Source organism: Choloepus didactylus, chromosome 2 (genome assembly GCF_015220235.1).
Source record: "Choloepus didactylus isolate mChoDid1 chromosome 2, mChoDid1.pri, whole genome shotgun sequence".
NCBI classification, from domain to species: domain Eukaryota; kingdom Metazoa; phylum Chordata; class Mammalia; order Pilosa; family Megalonychidae; genus Choloepus; species Choloepus didactylus.
In genome coordinates this window covers 45,770,274-45,789,077 of record NC_051308.1, presented here as the reverse complement: position 1 = coordinate 45,789,077, position 18,804 = coordinate 45,770,274, and the positions used below count along the sequence as shown (strand labels likewise).

The 18,804-nt window shown below is 36.4% G+C and overlaps 1 protein-coding gene across 2 annotated transcripts in view; it reads left to right on the top strand.

The window, feature by feature from the left end:
* Window positions 1-18,804, top strand: part of CENPF (centromere protein F) — an 80,804-nt gene that overhangs the window by 16,309 nt on the left and 45,691 nt on the right. For both annotated transcript variants that reach the window (XM_037823881.1, XM_037823873.1), the window contains exons 4-7: window positions 12,505-12,626; window positions 13,737-13,828; window positions 15,408-15,699; window positions 16,832-17,034. In XM_037823881.1, the coding sequence (XP_037679809.1) occupies window positions 12,505-12,626; window positions 13,737-13,828; window positions 15,408-15,699; window positions 16,832-17,034 (709 nt within the window). The remainder of the gene's footprint in view (window positions 1-12,504; window positions 12,627-13,736; window positions 13,829-15,407; window positions 15,700-16,831; window positions 17,035-18,804) is intronic.

Here is an 18,804-nt window from a genome sequence, read left to right as displayed (position 1 = left end):
GAAGTATTTTTAACTTTTTATTTTGAAATAAGACTTAGGGAAAAGTAGCAAACATATATACTCTTCATGCAGATTCCCCAATTATTAACATCTCACATGCCGCAGTACAATTACTAAGCCAGGAAATAAACACTGGCTCAATACTATCAACTATCAACTACTACTATCAATTACTGACTTTATTTGAATTTCACTGTTTTTTTCCCAGTGATATCCTTTTTCTTTTTAGGATCTGACCCAGGATTCTGCATTGCATTTAGTGATAGGATTTTTTAATCTGTTCTAAGCTGTGAAAGTTCCATATCTTTTCCAACCTTGATATTTTTGAAAAGTATTGGTTAGTTACTTTGACTATTTTGGAGCTGCCTGCTATTTTTTCATTGGTTAGATCACGGTTTCTCAACAGTAGTACTATTGACATTTTGGACAGGTAATTCTTTGTTGTGGGAGGCTGTCCTGTGCATTGTGGGATGTTTAGCTGCATCCCTGATCTTAACCCACCCAACGGCCCTAGCACTTCACCCCCTATGCCCCCAAGTCATGGTAACCACGATGTCTCCATTTGCCAGATATCCTTTGGGGACAAAATCATCCCCACTTGAGAATGACTGGATTAGATGAAGTTATGCATTTTTGATAAGAATACCCTAGAAGTAGTGACGTGCCTTTCTTAGTGCACATCATGTCTGGGTTCGTGATGTCAATATGACTTAACCCATCGCTTGGTCAAAATGTTGTCTGGATTTCTCCAATAAAAAGTTTAGGGCTTTTTCCTTTGTAATTAATAAATATCTTGACACCAAGAAATTTTTTCCAGGCTCAGCTGCAATTATCTCAGTTTTATTTATTTACCAAAAATGTTTTTAGAAGTTAAAGTTTTTATCATATTCTTATTTGTCTTTGTGTGAAAATGGTAATTTAGATGTTTTAAATTTTGTTTCCTATTCAGGTAGGAAGGTTTCTATATATGGTTTGCATGTTAGAATAACAAATCAACTTCTATCTTGTTCAGGTTTTGTTTTCTCATTTATTGTGTAACATCCCATCTAGAATGCAAACTCCATGAGAAAAGGGATCTCTGTTCATCATTGTATTCCTAGCATCTGGCAATTGTAGGCCCTCAAATATTTATTGAATGAATGAATGAAAGATAAACATTAGTTTTAGAAAACAGATGTTAGGGAAGTAGGAAGCTTATCTCATTATGCTGGAATAATTATTTTTTTGGAAAATATATTTTGGGTGCTGGTTTTAGAAATCCTGGTTTTAATTTAGGTAGAAATGTTTGTATTGGCAACATTTTAAGAAAGGGTACTTGTTTACATTTATTTCATTGGAAAGTGCTATTTAGAAGCAAAACTTGCAGATATAAAGTGCTCAGGATTGTGCAAGATACATAACAACTGTCATCGCCATTGGGGTAGGATACTCCCAAAGCACATTTGGTTTGAAAATATTCTTAGTATCTATAATATGGATATAGATGTTTATAAAAATATATAAACTATATAAATTATACTATACAAACTGCTATGACTATAGTTTTCTCTAGTATAAAAACTGTAAAAAGTATAAAAATATAGACTACAAAATTATTACGGTATAGTTTTCAAATTCTTACTGTGACCTTCGAATGCAGTGACAGGAACTTATTTTCTCCATCAGTGGCCACTGATTAGGTTTCAGGAAGGTCTCAAACAGGTTAGGTTGAACCCTTTGGTATGTCAGTCAAAAACTCTTGAATGTTGGTAACATCATAAAGTTCAACCTAATAGAAAACAACTTAATTTAGTGCTTTTTTTGTGGTGTGATTTGTGTTTTTCTTCCTAGGGGAGAGGAGAAAGATAAAGATTTATAAAAATAATAGGATATGCTTTTAAAAAAATTTTTTTTTAATCTTTATTTTTGGAGCAGTTGTAGGTTTACAGAAAAATTTCACAGGAAGCAGAGTTTCCCATATCCCCTTCCCACCACCCCCACATACATTGTTTCCCCTATTATTAATATCTTGCATTAGTATGTACTATTGATGCACCCAAGCTGATACATTATTAGTAACTGAAGTCCATAGTTTACAGTACGGTTCACTATTTGTGTATACAACTATGGGTTTTGATGTGTAATATCATATATCCAACATTATGGAATAATACAGAATAGTTTCACTTTGTGGTTTCCTTGACTACCTGGAAATTAGGAGAATGAAATTGCCTTTATATTTCTAATGTTATCGAAATAAGATTAGCTAATTTCTAAAATTTTTGACTCTTTACTGTTTTTTTTCTATTGCTGTCAAGAATGACCTAGATCCAGGGGATGCCCCATGAAAATATTTCTGAGAACAAATAAATTTAAGACACACTGTATAGTGTATCCCTTTATGGTGTTTCACAGTGCTGTTTATCACATGCAAAGTTCTGGCAATAAGTTTGGCAATAAAGGGTTAACTTGGCTTAACCCATAATTTCCTAAACTTATCTTCCCCCCAGAACCTGTTATTTTAGGTGACAATTTGTTAACCAAAAAAACACTTCTGGGGAATGTTGTTCTGGGCAGGACAATGCAGAGCTGCCTGTGAATCACCAACAAGACTGTTTTAACTTCATTTTTATTTGAATTAATTAGATAATTGTCCATATGGCATTATCATTAAAGTCAAGTAACATTTATCTTTTGTTCTGCATTCTGCTTAATGTTGATAGTATAGTGTACACAGGATAGGTCATTCTTCCCAGGATCTTACATTCTGAAAATCACTCATCACACTGTATAAGCAAGTTAAATCATAAGTATTTTGTTTTTCTTCTGTGTGGATATTTGCAATTAAAAAAGCTATACAATATGTTATATTTCACAATTAAAAAATGTAAAAAACAAACAAACAGAAAACCCAAAAAACCCCTGCAACTTGCTGTACTGGTGAGTCTTTTCCTCAGAACGCTTTTATGAAATTTTTTTTTAAAATTCATTTTATTGAGATATATTCACATACCATGCAGTCATAAAAAACAAATTGTACGTACGATTGTTCACAGTACCATTACATAGTTGTGCATTCATGACCAAAATCAATCCCTGACACCTTCATTACCACACACACACAAAAAACAAGAATAATAATTAAACTGAAAAAGAGCAATTAAAGTAGAAAAGAACACTGGGTGCCTTTGTTTGTTTGTTTTTTTCCTTCCCCTGTTTTTCTACTCATCCATCCATAAACTAGACAAAGGGGGGTGTGGTCCATGTGGCTTTCCCAATCACATTTTCACCTCTCATAAGCTACATTTTTATACGATTGTCTTCAAGATTCATGGGTTGTAGTTTGATAGTTTCAGGTATCTACCGCCAGCTACCAAATTCATTAGAACCTAAAAAGTGTTGTCTATATTGTGTGTAAGAGTGTCCACCAGAGTGACCTCTCGGCTCTTTTTGGAATCTCTCTGCCACTGAAGCTTATTTCATTTCCTTTCACTTCCCCGTTTTGGTCAAGAAGATGTTCTCCATCCCATTATCCCATTATCCCATTATGCCGGGTCTACATTCCTCCCCAGGAGTCATATTCCACTTTGCCAGGGAGATTCACTCCCCTGGGTGTCTGATCCCACGTAGGGGGGAGGGCAGTGATTTCACCTGCCAAGTTGGCTTAGCTAGAGAGAGAGGGCCACATCTGAGCAACAAAGAGGCATTTGGGGGGAGGCTCTTAGGCACAATTATAGGGAGGCCTAGCCTCTCCTTTGCAGCAACCGTCTTCCCAAGGGCAAGTCCTGTGGTAGAGGGCTCAACCCATCAAACCACCAGTCCCCTATGTCTTTGGTCATGTTAGCAACCATCGAGGTGGGGAAGCCCAATACCGTGCATTCTCTACCAGCTCCTCAAGGGGGCTCTGCATATTTTTTTTCTTGATTTTTTTTTTTTTAATTAACTTTTTTTAAATCAACTGTATAAAATAAATAAATAAATAAATTTAAAAAACATACACTGAAAGAACATTTCAAACAGACCGTAACAAGGGAGTAAGAAAAAGACAACTAACCTAAGATAACTACTTTACTTCCAACATGTTCCTACTCTACCCCAAGAAAGTAACCTAATATAGCAACATTTCTGTGAACTTGTTCCTACTATACCCATCAGAAATTAACAGACCATAGTCATTCCTGGGCATTCCCAGAACGTTAAATTTACCCATGATAGCTTATATGTTCTTATTGGATTATCGTTCCCCCTTCCTTAATTGCTCTTTATTGCTAGTTCTCCTACATTCTACATTATAAACCATTTGTTTTACATTTTTCAATGTTCACATTAGTGGTAGCATATAATATTTCTCTTTTTGTTCCTGGCTTATTTCGCTCAGCATTATGTCTTCAAGATTCATCCATGTTGTCGTATGTTTCACGACATCATTCCTTCTTACTGCCATGTAGTATTCCATCATGTGTATATACCACATTTTATTTATCCACTCATCTGTTGAAGGACATTTGGGTTGTTTCCATCTCTTGGCAATTCTGAATAATACTGCTATGAACATTGGTGTGCAGATATCTGTTCGTGTCACTGCTTTCAGATCTTCCGAGTATATACCGAGAAGAGCAATCGCTGGATCAAAGGGTAACTCTGTATCTAGTTTTCTAAGGAACTGCCAGACTGACTTCCAGAGTGGCTGAACCATTATACAGTCCCACTAACAATGAATAAGAGTTCCAATTTCTCCACGTCCTGTCCAGCATTTGTAGTTTCCTGTTTGTTTAATGGCAGCCATTCTAATTGGTGTGAAATGGTATCTCATTGTGGTCTTAATTTGCATCTCTTTAATAGCTAGTGAAGCTGAACATTTTTTCATGTGTTTCTTGGCCATTTGTATTTCCTCTTCAGAGAGCTGTCTTTTCATATCTTTTGCCCATTTTATAATTGGGCTGTCTGTACTATCATCATTGAGTTGTAGGATTTCTTTATATATGCAAGATATCAGTCTTTTGTCAGCTACATGGTTTCCAAAATTTTTTTCCCATTGAGTTGACTGCCTCTTTACCTTTTTGAGAAATTCCTTTGAGGTACAGAAACTTCTAAGCTTGAGGAGTTCCCATTTACCTATTTTTTCTTTTGTTGCTTGTGCTTTGGGTGTAAAGTCTAGGAAGTGGCCGCCTAATACAAGGTCCTGAAGATGTTTCCCTACATTATCTTCTAGGAGTTTTATGGTACTTTCTTTTATATTGAGATCTTTGATACATTTTGAGTTAATTTTTGTGTAGGGTGTGAGGTAGGGTTCCTCTTTCATTCTTTTGGATATGGATATCCAACTCTCCCAGCCCCAATTGTTGAAAAGACTGTTATGACCCAGTTCAATGACTTTGGGGGCCTTATCAAAGATCAGTCGGCCATAGATCTGGGGGGTCTATCTCCAAATTCTCAAATTGATTCCATTGATCAATATGTCTATCTTTGTGCCAGTACCATGCTGTTTTGACAACTGTGGCTGTATAATAAGCTTCAAAGTGAGGGAATATAAATCCCCCCACTTCATTTTTCTTTTTTAGAGTGTCTTTAGCAATTCGAGGCATCTTCCCTTTCCAAATAAATTTGATAACTAGCTTTTCCAAGTCTGGAAAGTAGGTTGTTGGAATTTTGATTGGGATTGCATTGAATCTGTAGGTGAGTTTGGGTAGAATTGACATCTTAATGACATTTAGCCTTCCTATCCATGAACATGGAATATTTTTCCATCTTTTATGGTCCCCTTCTATTTCTTTTAATAGAGTTATGTAGTTTTCTTTGTATAGGTCTTTTACATCTTTGGTTAAGTTTATTCCTAGGTACTTGATTTTTTTAGTTGCTATGAAAATGGTATCTTTTTCTTGAGTGTCTCTTCAGTTTGTTCATTTCTAGCATATAGAAACATTACTGACTTATGTGCATTAATCTTGTATCCTGCTACTCTGCTAAATTTGTTTATTAGCTCTAGCAGCTGTATCGTCGATTTCTCAAGGTTTTCCAGATATAAGATCATATCATCTGCAAACAATGACAGTTTTACTTCTTCTTTTCCAATTTGGATGCCTTTTATTTCTTTGTCTTGCCGGATTGCCCTGGCTAGCACTTCCAGCACAATGTTGAATAACAGCAGTGACAGCGGGCATCCTTGTCTTGTTCCTGATCTTAGAGGGAAGGCTTTCAGTCTCTCACCATTGAGTACTATGCTGGCTGTGGGTTTCTCATATATGCTCTTTATCATATTGAGGAAGTTTCCTTCAATTCCTACCTTTTGAAGTGTTTTTATCAAAAAGGGATGTTGGATTTTGTCAAATGCTTTTTTAGCATCCATTGAGATGATCATTTGATTTTACTCTTTTGATTTGTTAATGTGTTGTAATACATTGATTGATTTTCTTATGTTGAACCATCCTTGCATGCCTGGAATGAACCCCACTTGGTCATGGTGTATGATTTTTTTAATGTGTCTTTGGATTCGATTTGCAAGTATTTTGTTGAGAATTTTTGCATCTGTATTCATTAGGGAGATTGGCCGGTAGTTTTCCTTTTTTGTAGCATCTTTGCCTGGTTTTGGTATTAGATTGATGTTAGCGTCATAAAATGAGTTAGGTAGTGTTCCATTTTCTTTGATTTTTTGAAAGAGTTTAAGTAAGATTTGTGTCAGTTCTTTTTGGAAAGTTTGGTAGAATTCTCCTGTGAAGCCATTTGGCCCTCGGTGTTTATTTGTGGGAAGCTTTTTTACGATTGATTGGATCTCTTTGCTTGTGATTGGTGAGTTAAGGTCTTCTGTTTCTTTTCAGGTCTAGGTTGTTCATATGTTTCCAAGAAATTGTCCATTTCCTCTACATTATCCAGTTTGTTGGCATACAGTTGTTCATAGTATCCTCTTATAATTTTTTAAATTTCTTCGAGATCCACAGTAATGTCACTGTTCTCATTCATTATTTTGTTTATACGAATCTTCTCTCTTTTTGATTTGTCAGTCTAGCTAGGGGCTTGTCAATCTTGTATCTTCTCAAAGAACCAACTTATGTTGTTATTTATCCTCTCTATTGTTTTTCTTGTTCTCTATGTTATTTATTTCTGCTTTAATCCTTGCTATTTCTTTTCTTCTACTTGGTTTAGGATTGGTTTGCTGTTCATTTTCTAGCTTCTTCAGTTGATCCATTAGTTCTTTGACTTTGGCTCTTTCTTCCTTTTTAATATATGCATTTAGTGCTATAAATTTCCCCCTCAGTACTGCTTTTGCTGCATCCCATAGGTTTTGGTATGTTGTGTTCTCATTTTCATTTGTCTCTATGTATTTAGCAATTTCTCTTGCTATTTCTTCTTTAACCCACTGATTGTTTAGGAGCATTTTGTTTAACCTCCAGGTATTTGTGAATTTTCTGTCTCTGATGGTTATTGACTCTAATTGTATTCCATTGTGGTCAGAGAATATGCTTTGAATAATTTCATTTTTTTTTAAATTTATTGAGGCTTGTTTTATGTCCCTGCGTATGATCTATTCTGGAGAAAGTTCCGTGAGCATTAGAGAAGAGTGTGTATCCTGGTGATTTGGGATGTAATGTTCTATATATGTCTGTTAAATCCAATTCATTTATCAGATTGTTTAGGTTTTTGGTTTCCTTATTGGTCTTCTGTCTGGTTGATCTATCTATAGGAGAGAGTGATGTGTTGAAGTCTCCCACAATTATTGTGGAAACATCAATTGCTTCCTTTAGTTTTGCCAGTGTTTGTCTCATGTATTTTGTGGCACCTTGATTGGGTGCATAAACATTTATGATTGTTATTTCTTCTTGTTGAATTGCCCCTTTATTCGTATGTAGTGGCCTTCTTTGTCTCTCATAGCATCCTTGCATTTAAAGTCTATTTTATGTGAGATTAATATTGTTACTCCTGCTTTCTTTTCGCTGTAGCTTGCATGAAATATTTTTTTCCATGCTTTCACTTTCAATTTCTTGGTGTCCCTGTGTCTAAGATGAGTCTCTTGTAAGGAACATATTGATGGTTCATTTTTTTAATCCATTCTGCAAATCTACATCTTTTGATTGGGGAGTTTAATCCATTTACATTCAACATTATAACCGTGAAGGCATTTCTTGAATCAGCCATCTTATCCTTTGGTTTATGTTTGTCATATATACTTTTTCCATCTCTCTATTATGTACCCATACTCAGTCTCTGTAGTACTGAACCTTTCTCCATGTCTCTCTCTCTCCTTTCTTTGTTTCTCTTTTGGTAGGGCTCCCTTTATTATCTCAAGAAGGGGAAGTCTCTTGTTAGAAAATTCTTTTAGCATTTGTTTGTCTATGAAAAATTTAAGTTCTCCCTCAGATTTGAAGGAAAGCTTTGCTGGATAAAGAATTCTTGGTTGGCAATTTTTCTCATTTAGAATTTTAAATATGTCATGCCACTGCCTTGTCGCCTCCATGGTGGCCACTGAGTCGTCACTACTTAGTCTTATGTTGTTTCCTTTGTATGAGGTGAATTGCTTTTTTCTTGCTGCTTTCAGAATTTGCTCCTTCTCTTCTGTATTTGACAGTGTGATCAGAATATGTCTTGGAGTGGGTTTATTTGGATTTATTCTATTTGGAGTTCGCTGGGCATTTACGATTTGTGTATTTATGGTGTTTAGAAGATTTGGGAAATTTTCCCCAACAATTTCTTTGAATACTCTTCCTAGACCTTTACCCTTCTCTTTCCCTTCTGGAACACCAATGAGTCTTATATTGGGACGTTTTATATTATCTATTATATCCCTGAGGTCCATTTTGATTTTTTCAATTTTTTCCCCATTCTTTCTTTTCTTCTTTCGTTTTCCATTCTGTCATCTTCCAGGTCACTGATTTGTTGTTCAGCCTCCTCTAGTCTTGTACTATGAGTATCCAGAATCTTTTTAATTTGGTCAACAGTTTCTTTAATTTCCATAAGATAGTCTATTTTTTTATTTATTCTTGCAATTTCTTCTTTATGCTCTTCTGGGGTCTTCTTGATGTCCTTTATTTCCTGTGCCATGCTCTTCTTCATGTACTTTATATCCTGTGCCATGGTCTTGTTGTTCATCTTTAGTTTTTTGATTAATTGTTACAGGTACTGTGTCTCCTCTGATCTTTTGATTTGGGTGCTTGGGGTTGGATTATCCTTATCATCCAGTTTTTTCATATGCTTTAAAATTTCTGTTGTTTTTGGCCTCTTGGCATTTGCTTAACTTGATAGGTTCTTTTAGGATCTGTAGTCCGATTAAAATCCTTATCTCTAATTTGTCAGATCTATAGCTTTGTGGAGTACACTTTCTCTAACTAACCAGCAGGTGGCATCCATGAGCCGCCTATTCCCCTCAAGCCGGTTCTCCCCTGCTTTGTCTTTGTGGTGAGTGGGGGAGTGAGTCTTGTGGGGTCCAATTGTGTACCAAGCTTGCATGTGTAGTTGGTGTTGCCCGCCCTGTGTATAGGGCATGTGTCTGGGCGGTCAGGGAAGGGGGGAGGCTCTAACAATCAAATCTCCCTGGCTTCCTGGAGATTTAAAGCTACTGCAATAGTCTAATCCTTCAGTTCAGTCCTGCCACAGTTTGTCTCTGCTCCCGACCCACAAGTCCTTGGTATTGGTGTATGGCCCCTGAGACTTGCAAGTGGGTCCCTCTTCCAGGCCGTGTACCCCTGGGCCCTCTGTTGAGGGATGACTGTGCTATGTCAGAGGTGAGCGCCGTCCTTCCAGGGCAGTTCTGGGCTGCAGGGCTGTGTAGGGAGGCTCCCAGTCTACTGAAAGGATGGCTGACTGGGGCATGTTAATTCACTGTGCTCCGCCTTCCCAACTCTGGGACAACCAGCTGAGGGTGCAGGGAAGGCTAGTGTACACACCCAATTTTGTGGTCTGCGCTTGTATTATTGGAAGTACTTCCTATCACACTGGGTTGTCTGGGGCAGCTCTGGGCTATGTGGCTGGCGACGGGCAGGAGTGTTCCCTGTCCACTGGGATGATGGCTGTGAGAGGATGCCCCCCTTTTCTTGTGAAGTTGTGGTGTTTAGTGAATTTTCTCAGCCATTGGACTTATTGCCTTGTGTCTCAGAGTTGTCTTAGTTCTGCTCTTGTCTTGACCTGCCCAAATTGCAAGTCTTTGAGGCTTTCTGTATTGGGCTTCTTAGAGTAACTGTTTTCAGAAAAAGATAAAAAGATAAAAAAAGAAAAAAAGGGAAAGGCCCTCCTTTCAGATCTAATGGGTTATTGAAATGCTAAGAGACAAAGCAATTAGGGCCATTAAGGAATGGTCCAGGGGGCCGAGAAACCAGTTTTTCTTCTGGTTTTGCATATGAGCCTGACTCTGCCTTTCTGTTTCTCCCTTTCTGTGTTCACCAGAACTCCAAAAAGCCTCTGCTTTTATTTTTCTGTTTTTCTTGCTGTTTTTGCTATCTGTATCTCCTTTCCGCCAGCTGGCTGCTCCCGGATTCTCTGGTGTCTGGTCTCAGTCTATCTATGATTGGAGTTTGGATCAGTAGAATGAGGTTACGATAAGAGCCACAACTGCAGCTCTCCCTCCTCGTTCCCAGCGCTGACGGCCCCTCCTCCCATGGGACTGAACCTGGCAGGGAGGGGCGTGGGTCTCCTGGTTGCGAAAACATACAGATTTCACTGAACTCAGCAGTTCCACATGTTCATGAGTGTTGTATGAAGTATGCCCAAAGTCAAATTGCTCTCCGGTGTCCAGTCCACGCAGTTCCTGGCTTTCTGCCTACTGCCCTGGAGGAGTAACTAAAACGTACAGCTCACCACTCTGCCGTCTTGCCCGGCCTAGGATATGCTTTTATTTCATATTTAAAATAAATCACATTTTAAATGAAAGAATAGGCGAAAGGGTATAAGGTGAATTTGAGGGGGAGGAGAAACAATGGTTTTGCAAAGTTCTTCAAAAGTCGTCTTTAGAATCACCAACACTGTGACACCTTTATTAGGCTTTACAGACCTGTGCTGTCCAAAACAGTAGCCACTGGCTACATGATGTTCATGAGCACTTGAAATATGACCAGTCCAAATTGAGATATGCTCTAAGTGTATGGTATATAATGTTCTCAAGATTTCATATGAAAAGGATGCAAAATATCTCGTAATAATTTTTATATTGATTAAAGATTAGTGAATTTTCTCAGCCATTGGACTTATTTTTTTCCAAAAATATTTTGGAATTATTGAGTTAAATAAAATGTTAACGTTAATTTTGCTTGTTCCTTGTTGCTATTTAAACGTTAATAGGCCATTTCTATTAGACAGTGCTGTTACCTACTTAAGCTCAAGTGTGATGATCTGATTTGTTGAATAGTCTTTGTTCTCAGCTCATATTATTATCTCTTCCTTCCCTGAATTTGAAGCTGGGCAGAGCTAGGGGTTCTGAGGCAATTTCTCACTACTTTCTTCAGCCTCTGCTTTGAGTAATGAACGGTCTCATAGCCAGAAGACTGGTATGTATCATTGGCTGTTCTAACAGGGTGTTCATTGTATTTCTTATACTAAGCTAAAATCAGAGACATTAGAGATTTGTAAGAGCTGAGCCCTCTTTTAGCATGGGTGGTTTGGTTCTGAAATGTGTTCAGAACTTACTTCAATGGTAGGACTATTTCTGTACATACATACAATATATAAACTTGCTTTCCCCATTTCTTTACAACTGTTTCCAACCTTATATCTTTTCTAGATGCATTGTTATATCAACTTAATTTTTAATTATTTTTTTATTAAAAAATTATTTCATTAATGTTTTGTTTTAGCTAGTGTGAATACTATATTTTTGATGCAATGTATTTGCAAAAAAAAAAAACACACACACACACAAAACAACTCAGCTTTTATTTTCCATTTATAATCTTCACAAACTGTTTGGAATAACATACACATAGACACACACACTCACAGACCTTTGTTATTACGTATATCCTTACCTCTCGTTTATAACTGAATACTGGCAGAGGCAATGAATACTTTTCAGAACCCATAATCATTAAAGATAAACTTTTTCTTAAAATGTCATATGGTAAGTGATATGTATATCAAGGCTATGCTTTTGCTATGACTAGATATGCTAAGTCACCTCATCCATTCTTATGATTTGAGCCCCATGCTTCATGATAATAGTTTTCTCTTGTTTCTGAACTTGTGGGTTCTTTTATATCCCTGTGTCTTTTCGTGTCTTAGAACATAAACTGCTTGGTATTTATCCCCAATCGCCAACTCTCTTTGCTACCATAGTGGTCATTACAGATTTTCATTATAGCCTATATAGCATAATCATTGGTTTACATTTCTGTTTCCCCAGTTAGACTGAGTTCCTTTGAGGACAAGACATTGCATTATGTCACATAAGTTATTTCTTAATAAATGTGTTGGGTAAATGAGGTGGTAAAAATTTTTAGAGGGGTGGGTTTCATTGTAAGTTTATTACTCTCTGGGAATGTATAACTTTGGTATTCTGTAGCATTTGTTTTAACTGATCTGGTATCCTCTTGGGTCCTTTACTAACAGGTATAAATCTGAACTTGAAAGAAGCCAACAAGCTGCTCTGGCTGCAGACGCCTCTCTGAACCCATGCAATACACCACAAAAAATTTTTACAACTCCACTAACACCAAGTCAATATTATAGTGGTAAGTATTTTGTTCCTTGCTATAGATAACTCTTTTTTTAAAAAAAAAAAAAATTAAGTTCAGTTTTATTGAGATATATTCACATACCATACAATCATCTATGGTGTACAAGTCAGCTGTTCACGGTACCAGCATATGGTTATGCATCATCACCCCAATCTATTTTTGAACACTTTCCTTACACCAGAAAGAATCAGAATAAGAATAAGAAATAAAAGTAAAAAAGAACACCCAAATCATCTCCCCCATCCCATCCTATTTTTCTTTTAGTTTTTGTCTCCAATTTTCTACTCATCCATCCATACACTGAATAAAGGGAGTACGATCCACAAGGTTTTCACAATCACACTATCACCCCTCGTAAGCTATATTGTTATACAATCGTCTTCCAGAATCAAGGCTACTGGGTTGTAGTTTGGTAGTTTCAGGTATTTACTTCTAGCTATTCCAATATATTAAAAACTAAAAAGTGTTATCTGTATAGTGCGTAAGAGTGTCCACCAGAGTGACCTCTCAACTCCATTTGAAATCTCTCAGCCACTGAAGCTTTATTTCGTTTCATTTCACATCCCCCTTTTGGTCAAGAAGATGTTCTCAAACCCACGATGCTGGGTCCAGATTCATCCCCGAGAGTCATATCCTGCATTGTCAGGGAGATTTACACCCCTGGGAGTCAGATCCCACGTAGGGGGTACAGATGTCTCTTTTATTTAGAGATTTTAATTCTGCCAAATAAATGGATTAATTAAACTTTGAACCCAGCTTTCAATCTGGGCATTAAAAAATGCAAACACTACTCACATATCTATTTGCATACCTGTCGAACCTTGTTGTGTCACCTAGTTAAGCCTTTAAACTTTTCACTTTATCCTTATATGGTGTGTTTTAAAGGTAATTTTTCAGAATATTCAAAAACATGTATTTCTGTGTATTTCAATATTTGAGTAATTTGATCAGTTTTTTGATCTTTTGTCCTAAGAAAAATGTTCTTTCTACTTGGTTTATTAACACATTTGTTTCTAGATTATCTCTTGTAATGATTATTGACCTGTGAATTCTTCCATGAAATCAGTGATTGAAATAAAATTGTATTTCATTGTCTGTGTTTAGGTTCCAAGTATGAAGATCTAAAAGAGAAATATAATAAAGAAGTTGAAGAAAGAAAAAGATTAGAGGCAGAGGTTAAAGTTTTACAGGCTAAAGTAAGTTAATTATGGATCCTATAATAGAGGATACTATTTATAGAAGTACTTTGATAGAGAACAAAATTAGGGACAATCTGTTTTATATAGGACTGACATTGTTTTTTTATGATGAAAAATAACGTTTCTGACTTATTGGTTGTGATTAATTCTTAGTTTTAAAAATAGGTAGAAGTGAGAAAATTAGAGTAGAGAGGTTAGGTTACCCCCAAATAGTAAAAGTTCATAGAAATCTACAGAAATCATAGTTGTATAAATGTTCCCCTATTGAGATTAGATGATAAAAGAGTGTATTTGGAGAGAATAGGACAGCCCTTCCAATAGAATGTGGTGACTACTAACAGGGACATGGCGTTTGAGGATCCTTATTTGTGAAATATTTCAGAGGAGAACACTATCAGCATAGTCCTCAATACTTTTAAATAAGCTGCTGAAAAGGGTGTTTAACCCTATTTGATATGGGTAAATAAGCAGGTAGAGGTGGGTAAAGAGATTTGTTAAATGTCAACAAAATAAGTAAAATTGAGGTCTCTAAGACCCCCTGCTTCCAGTTCAGGACTTGACCATGAAAATACCTGGAATATAGAGAATTTATGTCTACCATTGCTGTTCACATGATATGCTATTGGCTAAAAAAACCCAGCTTGGAGCTTAATTGTGCATTTCTGCAGAACGTAAAAACACAATTCAGCAAACAATTTTAAGATGAATTTATAAGTAGATACCTTAAATAGTAAGGATTTAAGAATCATTATTAGCTATGCATTTGTTAGCGCTTTACCACTTTTAACTCTTTTCATGCCTTTTAATCTTGTTGTTTTGAAGTCATTGGAATTCTGATGTGTAGCAAAGGCATTGCTTATCAAGACGGATAAAAATTAAATAATAATTCTCTGGTTTGTCCTAGAAATATCATGAGGTTTATCATCTAATTCATTCAGTCATACCAATTCTGCCCCTGACATTGATTCCTACAGTTATTTTATGGAGGAATGTAGGTCTCCATAAACATTAAATAAACCTCTCCCTGTGGCAAGAGAAGAGCTCTTGGTATAAAAAAGTTAATGCAGAATCTATATCCAGGACAATTCAGAACAGCAGATAATCCACAGATGTGCATTGTATATTATAAACACCCTATAGAACATTTTTGGGGGAAATGCTATGGTGGAAAGTGAGATTTCTTTCGACTAATATTTCATTTTCATTCTATTTGCACAAAGCTACAGGGGGACGTGATAGGCAAAGGAAAGCCAATTTTGAAATTCATAATGGCAGTGAATACTCACTTATGTTTAATGGAGATAAGGGATGCAGAATAAATACAAAGACTTAGCCCATTTAAAATAGTTTGGCTTCAGATGGCACTTGCTTAACCCTTCAATTGCCGAGAAATCTGACCTTTCGAATATTCTATCACTGGATACTGGAGCTTAATGGTTCCCTCGACTTGATGAATGTTCTTTCTTAGTGCAGAGTGGAAAACTTCTTGGCATCATGGCTTTATGTTCTATTTGAAAATAAATAGCTTTGAATATTTAAATTTCTAAAAGACTCTAAAAAGGTTCTGTTTTTATAGAAAGCAAGCCAGACTATTCCCCAAAGCACCATGAATCACCGAGAGATTGCTCGACATCAGGCTTCTTCGTCTGTGTTCTCATGGCAACAGGAGAAGACCCCAAGTCGGCTTTCATCTGTTGCTCAAAAGACTCCGATTAGGAGAGATTTCTCTGCCCCTCACTTTCCTGGGGAACAAGAGGTGACTCCGAGTAGACTGTCTTTGCAAATAGGGAAAAAAGATGCCAATAGCAGTTTCTGTGATAATTCTCGCAATTCTCATCTTCTGGATCAATTAAAAGCCCAGAATCAAGGTAACTTATTGAGCTCAGTTTTAGTTTAAATGAAATTTTCTTGAGAAAATTTAAGAAATGATTCCAGACTATTTAGTCCTGTAAAGTGCTGATGTGCTTTGTTATATGCATCAGTGGTCAACATCCCAGAGTGGTGATGTGAAATACTGTCTTTTGGTAAAAGGTATCACATACAATTTTGCCATGTACCTTTATTTGTGCTGACAAGCTTCTGCCCCGAAGCCTTTAAGAGTAGGATGAGTGGCTTTGACTTGTCTTTCCAGAAGCGGGGTGAGTAAATTGGTTACAGTTGGTGTTGCCCGTGTTTCTCATCTGGCTCCTTTTGTAGCCCATAGAACAAGCGTGGAGTCTGACCAGCTTTGGCCAGAGGTGTGGCATGTGTCTGCAGAATAGCTTTGCTCTGCAATGCCAGGTTGTCCATATGGGATCAAACCTGTAACCTTGGCTACTGTGCTATATGCTACAGCTGACAGCCAAGGGTACCAGGTGGTATTTTGGCACCCACTGTGTAGAATATGATAATTTCTAGGGCTATGATATATCGAAAATCACCGTCAGTGTTCACTGGTGAGAGCTGTCACACTGCCAGTGTCATTGGAACCAATAGTGTGTGTATGTGGAGAAAACATGGGGGGAAAAATGATTGTTAATTTTGGCAGGATAGTAGGTTCACACTGTCTTGATCTTTACTGGAGGTAATGCTACCAGATAATATAGGAGGGTGAATTTTTTACTGTTTAGCACTAATTTGCATTGATATGGGCACAGAACAAATGTTAGCCTGTGAGTATATAAAAAAATAAAATGGTAATTTTAACAAAGCATTGTATGCGTTGCACTTTTTTGCAGTCTCAGTAAAACACTTTGTGATTTTAAAAAAGCAGACGTAATAAACACAAGAAAATCTGTTTTACCTGCTTTCTATGAGGTATATGAATACAAATGACAACAGAGGTTAAACATCGAATTAAATCTGATTAAAGTAGTTTCTGTGTTTAATGTAAATTGATTTATATTGGTCTCATCAAAGATTTTAGAGCAGGCTAAAATAAATGATAAATTCTGAATTTAGTCGTAAAATTTGTGTGAAAAATGCACATTAACTGAAGTGTGTTTTTGTTTGTGATTTAAGAGCTAAAAAGCAAGATTAGTGAGCTGGAAGTACGGCTGCAAAGGCAAGAAAGAGAAATGAAGAACCAAGTGAATAAATTTCAAGAGCTCCAACTCCAGTTGGAGAAAGCAAAAGTGGAATTACTTGAAAAAGAGAAAGTTTCGAACAAAAGTAGGGATGAGCTAGTGAGATCAATGGCCCAATATGACCAGGCATCAACTAAGGTATTGACTTTTCATGAGTTATTGAAAAATCTCCATCTTATCACACTATTCTTTGGAAAGAGTACCTTTTATTTAAGTTTATGAATTAAGTGTTAGTGGTTTTGCAGTTGAACTAGTAAGATCTTTTAGAGTTGGCAGATCTAGGGTCAAATCTTGGCAACACATTTTCCTACCTGAGTGACTTTGGGCAAGTCACTATGTCTTAGAGTATGGTGAAGAATAAAAATAATGTGTATATAGCATCTGCCATGGTGTCTGGCATATAGAATAGGTACTTGCACATACTAAAGTAGTAGAATTTTAAAGAGTTTTTAGGACATATGTTAAAATTTAGGTTGATCTACTCTTGGGATCAAGTATATACACTCTTTGCCATTTAATCTTCTTAAGGCTCCAATTAAGGCCAAGCTTCTTAGGCAGTTATTTGAGAGATGTGTGTGTGTGTCTGCTTTGACCCCAAATCTGCCTCTCCAGTCTTTTTCTACCATTCATCATTCATTCAATAATGCCTGCTATATGCCATGCACTATTCTAGACCCTGGGGATGGTGCAGTGAAAAACAAACAAAAATCCTTACCCACATGGAGCTTCATCCTAGTGGGGGAAGACAGGAAAATAACAAAGGTAAATAAGTAACAGATAGAGTATCATATGTGGTGATAAGTGTTGAAGAGAAAAAGGAATTGTTCTCTAAGACCAACCACAATTATTTGGTGTTTCCTGAACACACTCTATCTCCAGGCCTAGTGTTTTGCTCACATTTGCTCTTCTGCTTGGAATACCCTCCTCTTTAGGTCTGAGTTTTAACATCTTTCTCATCCTTTTAAGCTCCTTTCCTCATCTTATAGCGTGGTGAGATCTTTTCTTTTGCTATCCCCTATGGCCTTTTATTGTTATTTGTCTTCTAAGCCTGTAGTTTCCACTCTTGGCTAATTGCCAGATTCAAAGGGAACCCTGCAAAATTAATCCTGATAGACCCATATCTGAGTTGGGTCTAGGGAATTTACTTTTAGTTAATTTTACTAGGTCGTTCTAAGGTACTAGGTAAAACCACTGTAGTATACCTGTTTCTCCCATTTGCTACCTAGGGGCAGGTTCTTTCTTTTTTTTTAAATTAAAAACTTTTTATTTTGAGGTAATTATAGATTCACATGCAGTTATAAGAAATAATAGCCTTGTTAATATGATGGAGTACACTCATTGACTTTCAAATATTAAACTAGCTTTGGATCCTTGGCATAAACCCCATTCGGTCATGGTATATGATTCTTTCTATATATTGTAGAACTTTATTTGCTAATAATTTGTTAAGGATTTTTATGCCTGTATTCATGAGGGATTTTGACTATAGTTTTCTTATTTCGGCACATCTTTGTCTGGTATTGATATCAGGTTGATACTAGCTTTACACAATGAATCGGGGAGTATGGCTTCCTTTTCTTTTTCTGTAAGAGAGTCTGTAAAATTCATATTCATTCTTTAACATTTGGTAGAATTCTTCAGTGAAACTTCCTGGCCTGGAGATTTCTCTTTTGTGAGTTTTAAAATTACAAATGCAATTTCTTTAATAGTTAAAGAGCTATTAAAATCTATCTATTTCATATTATATGAGTTGTGGTTTGTGTTTTTTGAGGAAATGGTTAATTTCATGTAGGTTGTCATGTGTATAGTTTACATGTGTATAGTTTACATGTGTATAGTTGTTCATGGTATTCCCTTAGTCTTTTTTTTTTTAATTTTATTTTATTGAGATTGTTCACATACCATACA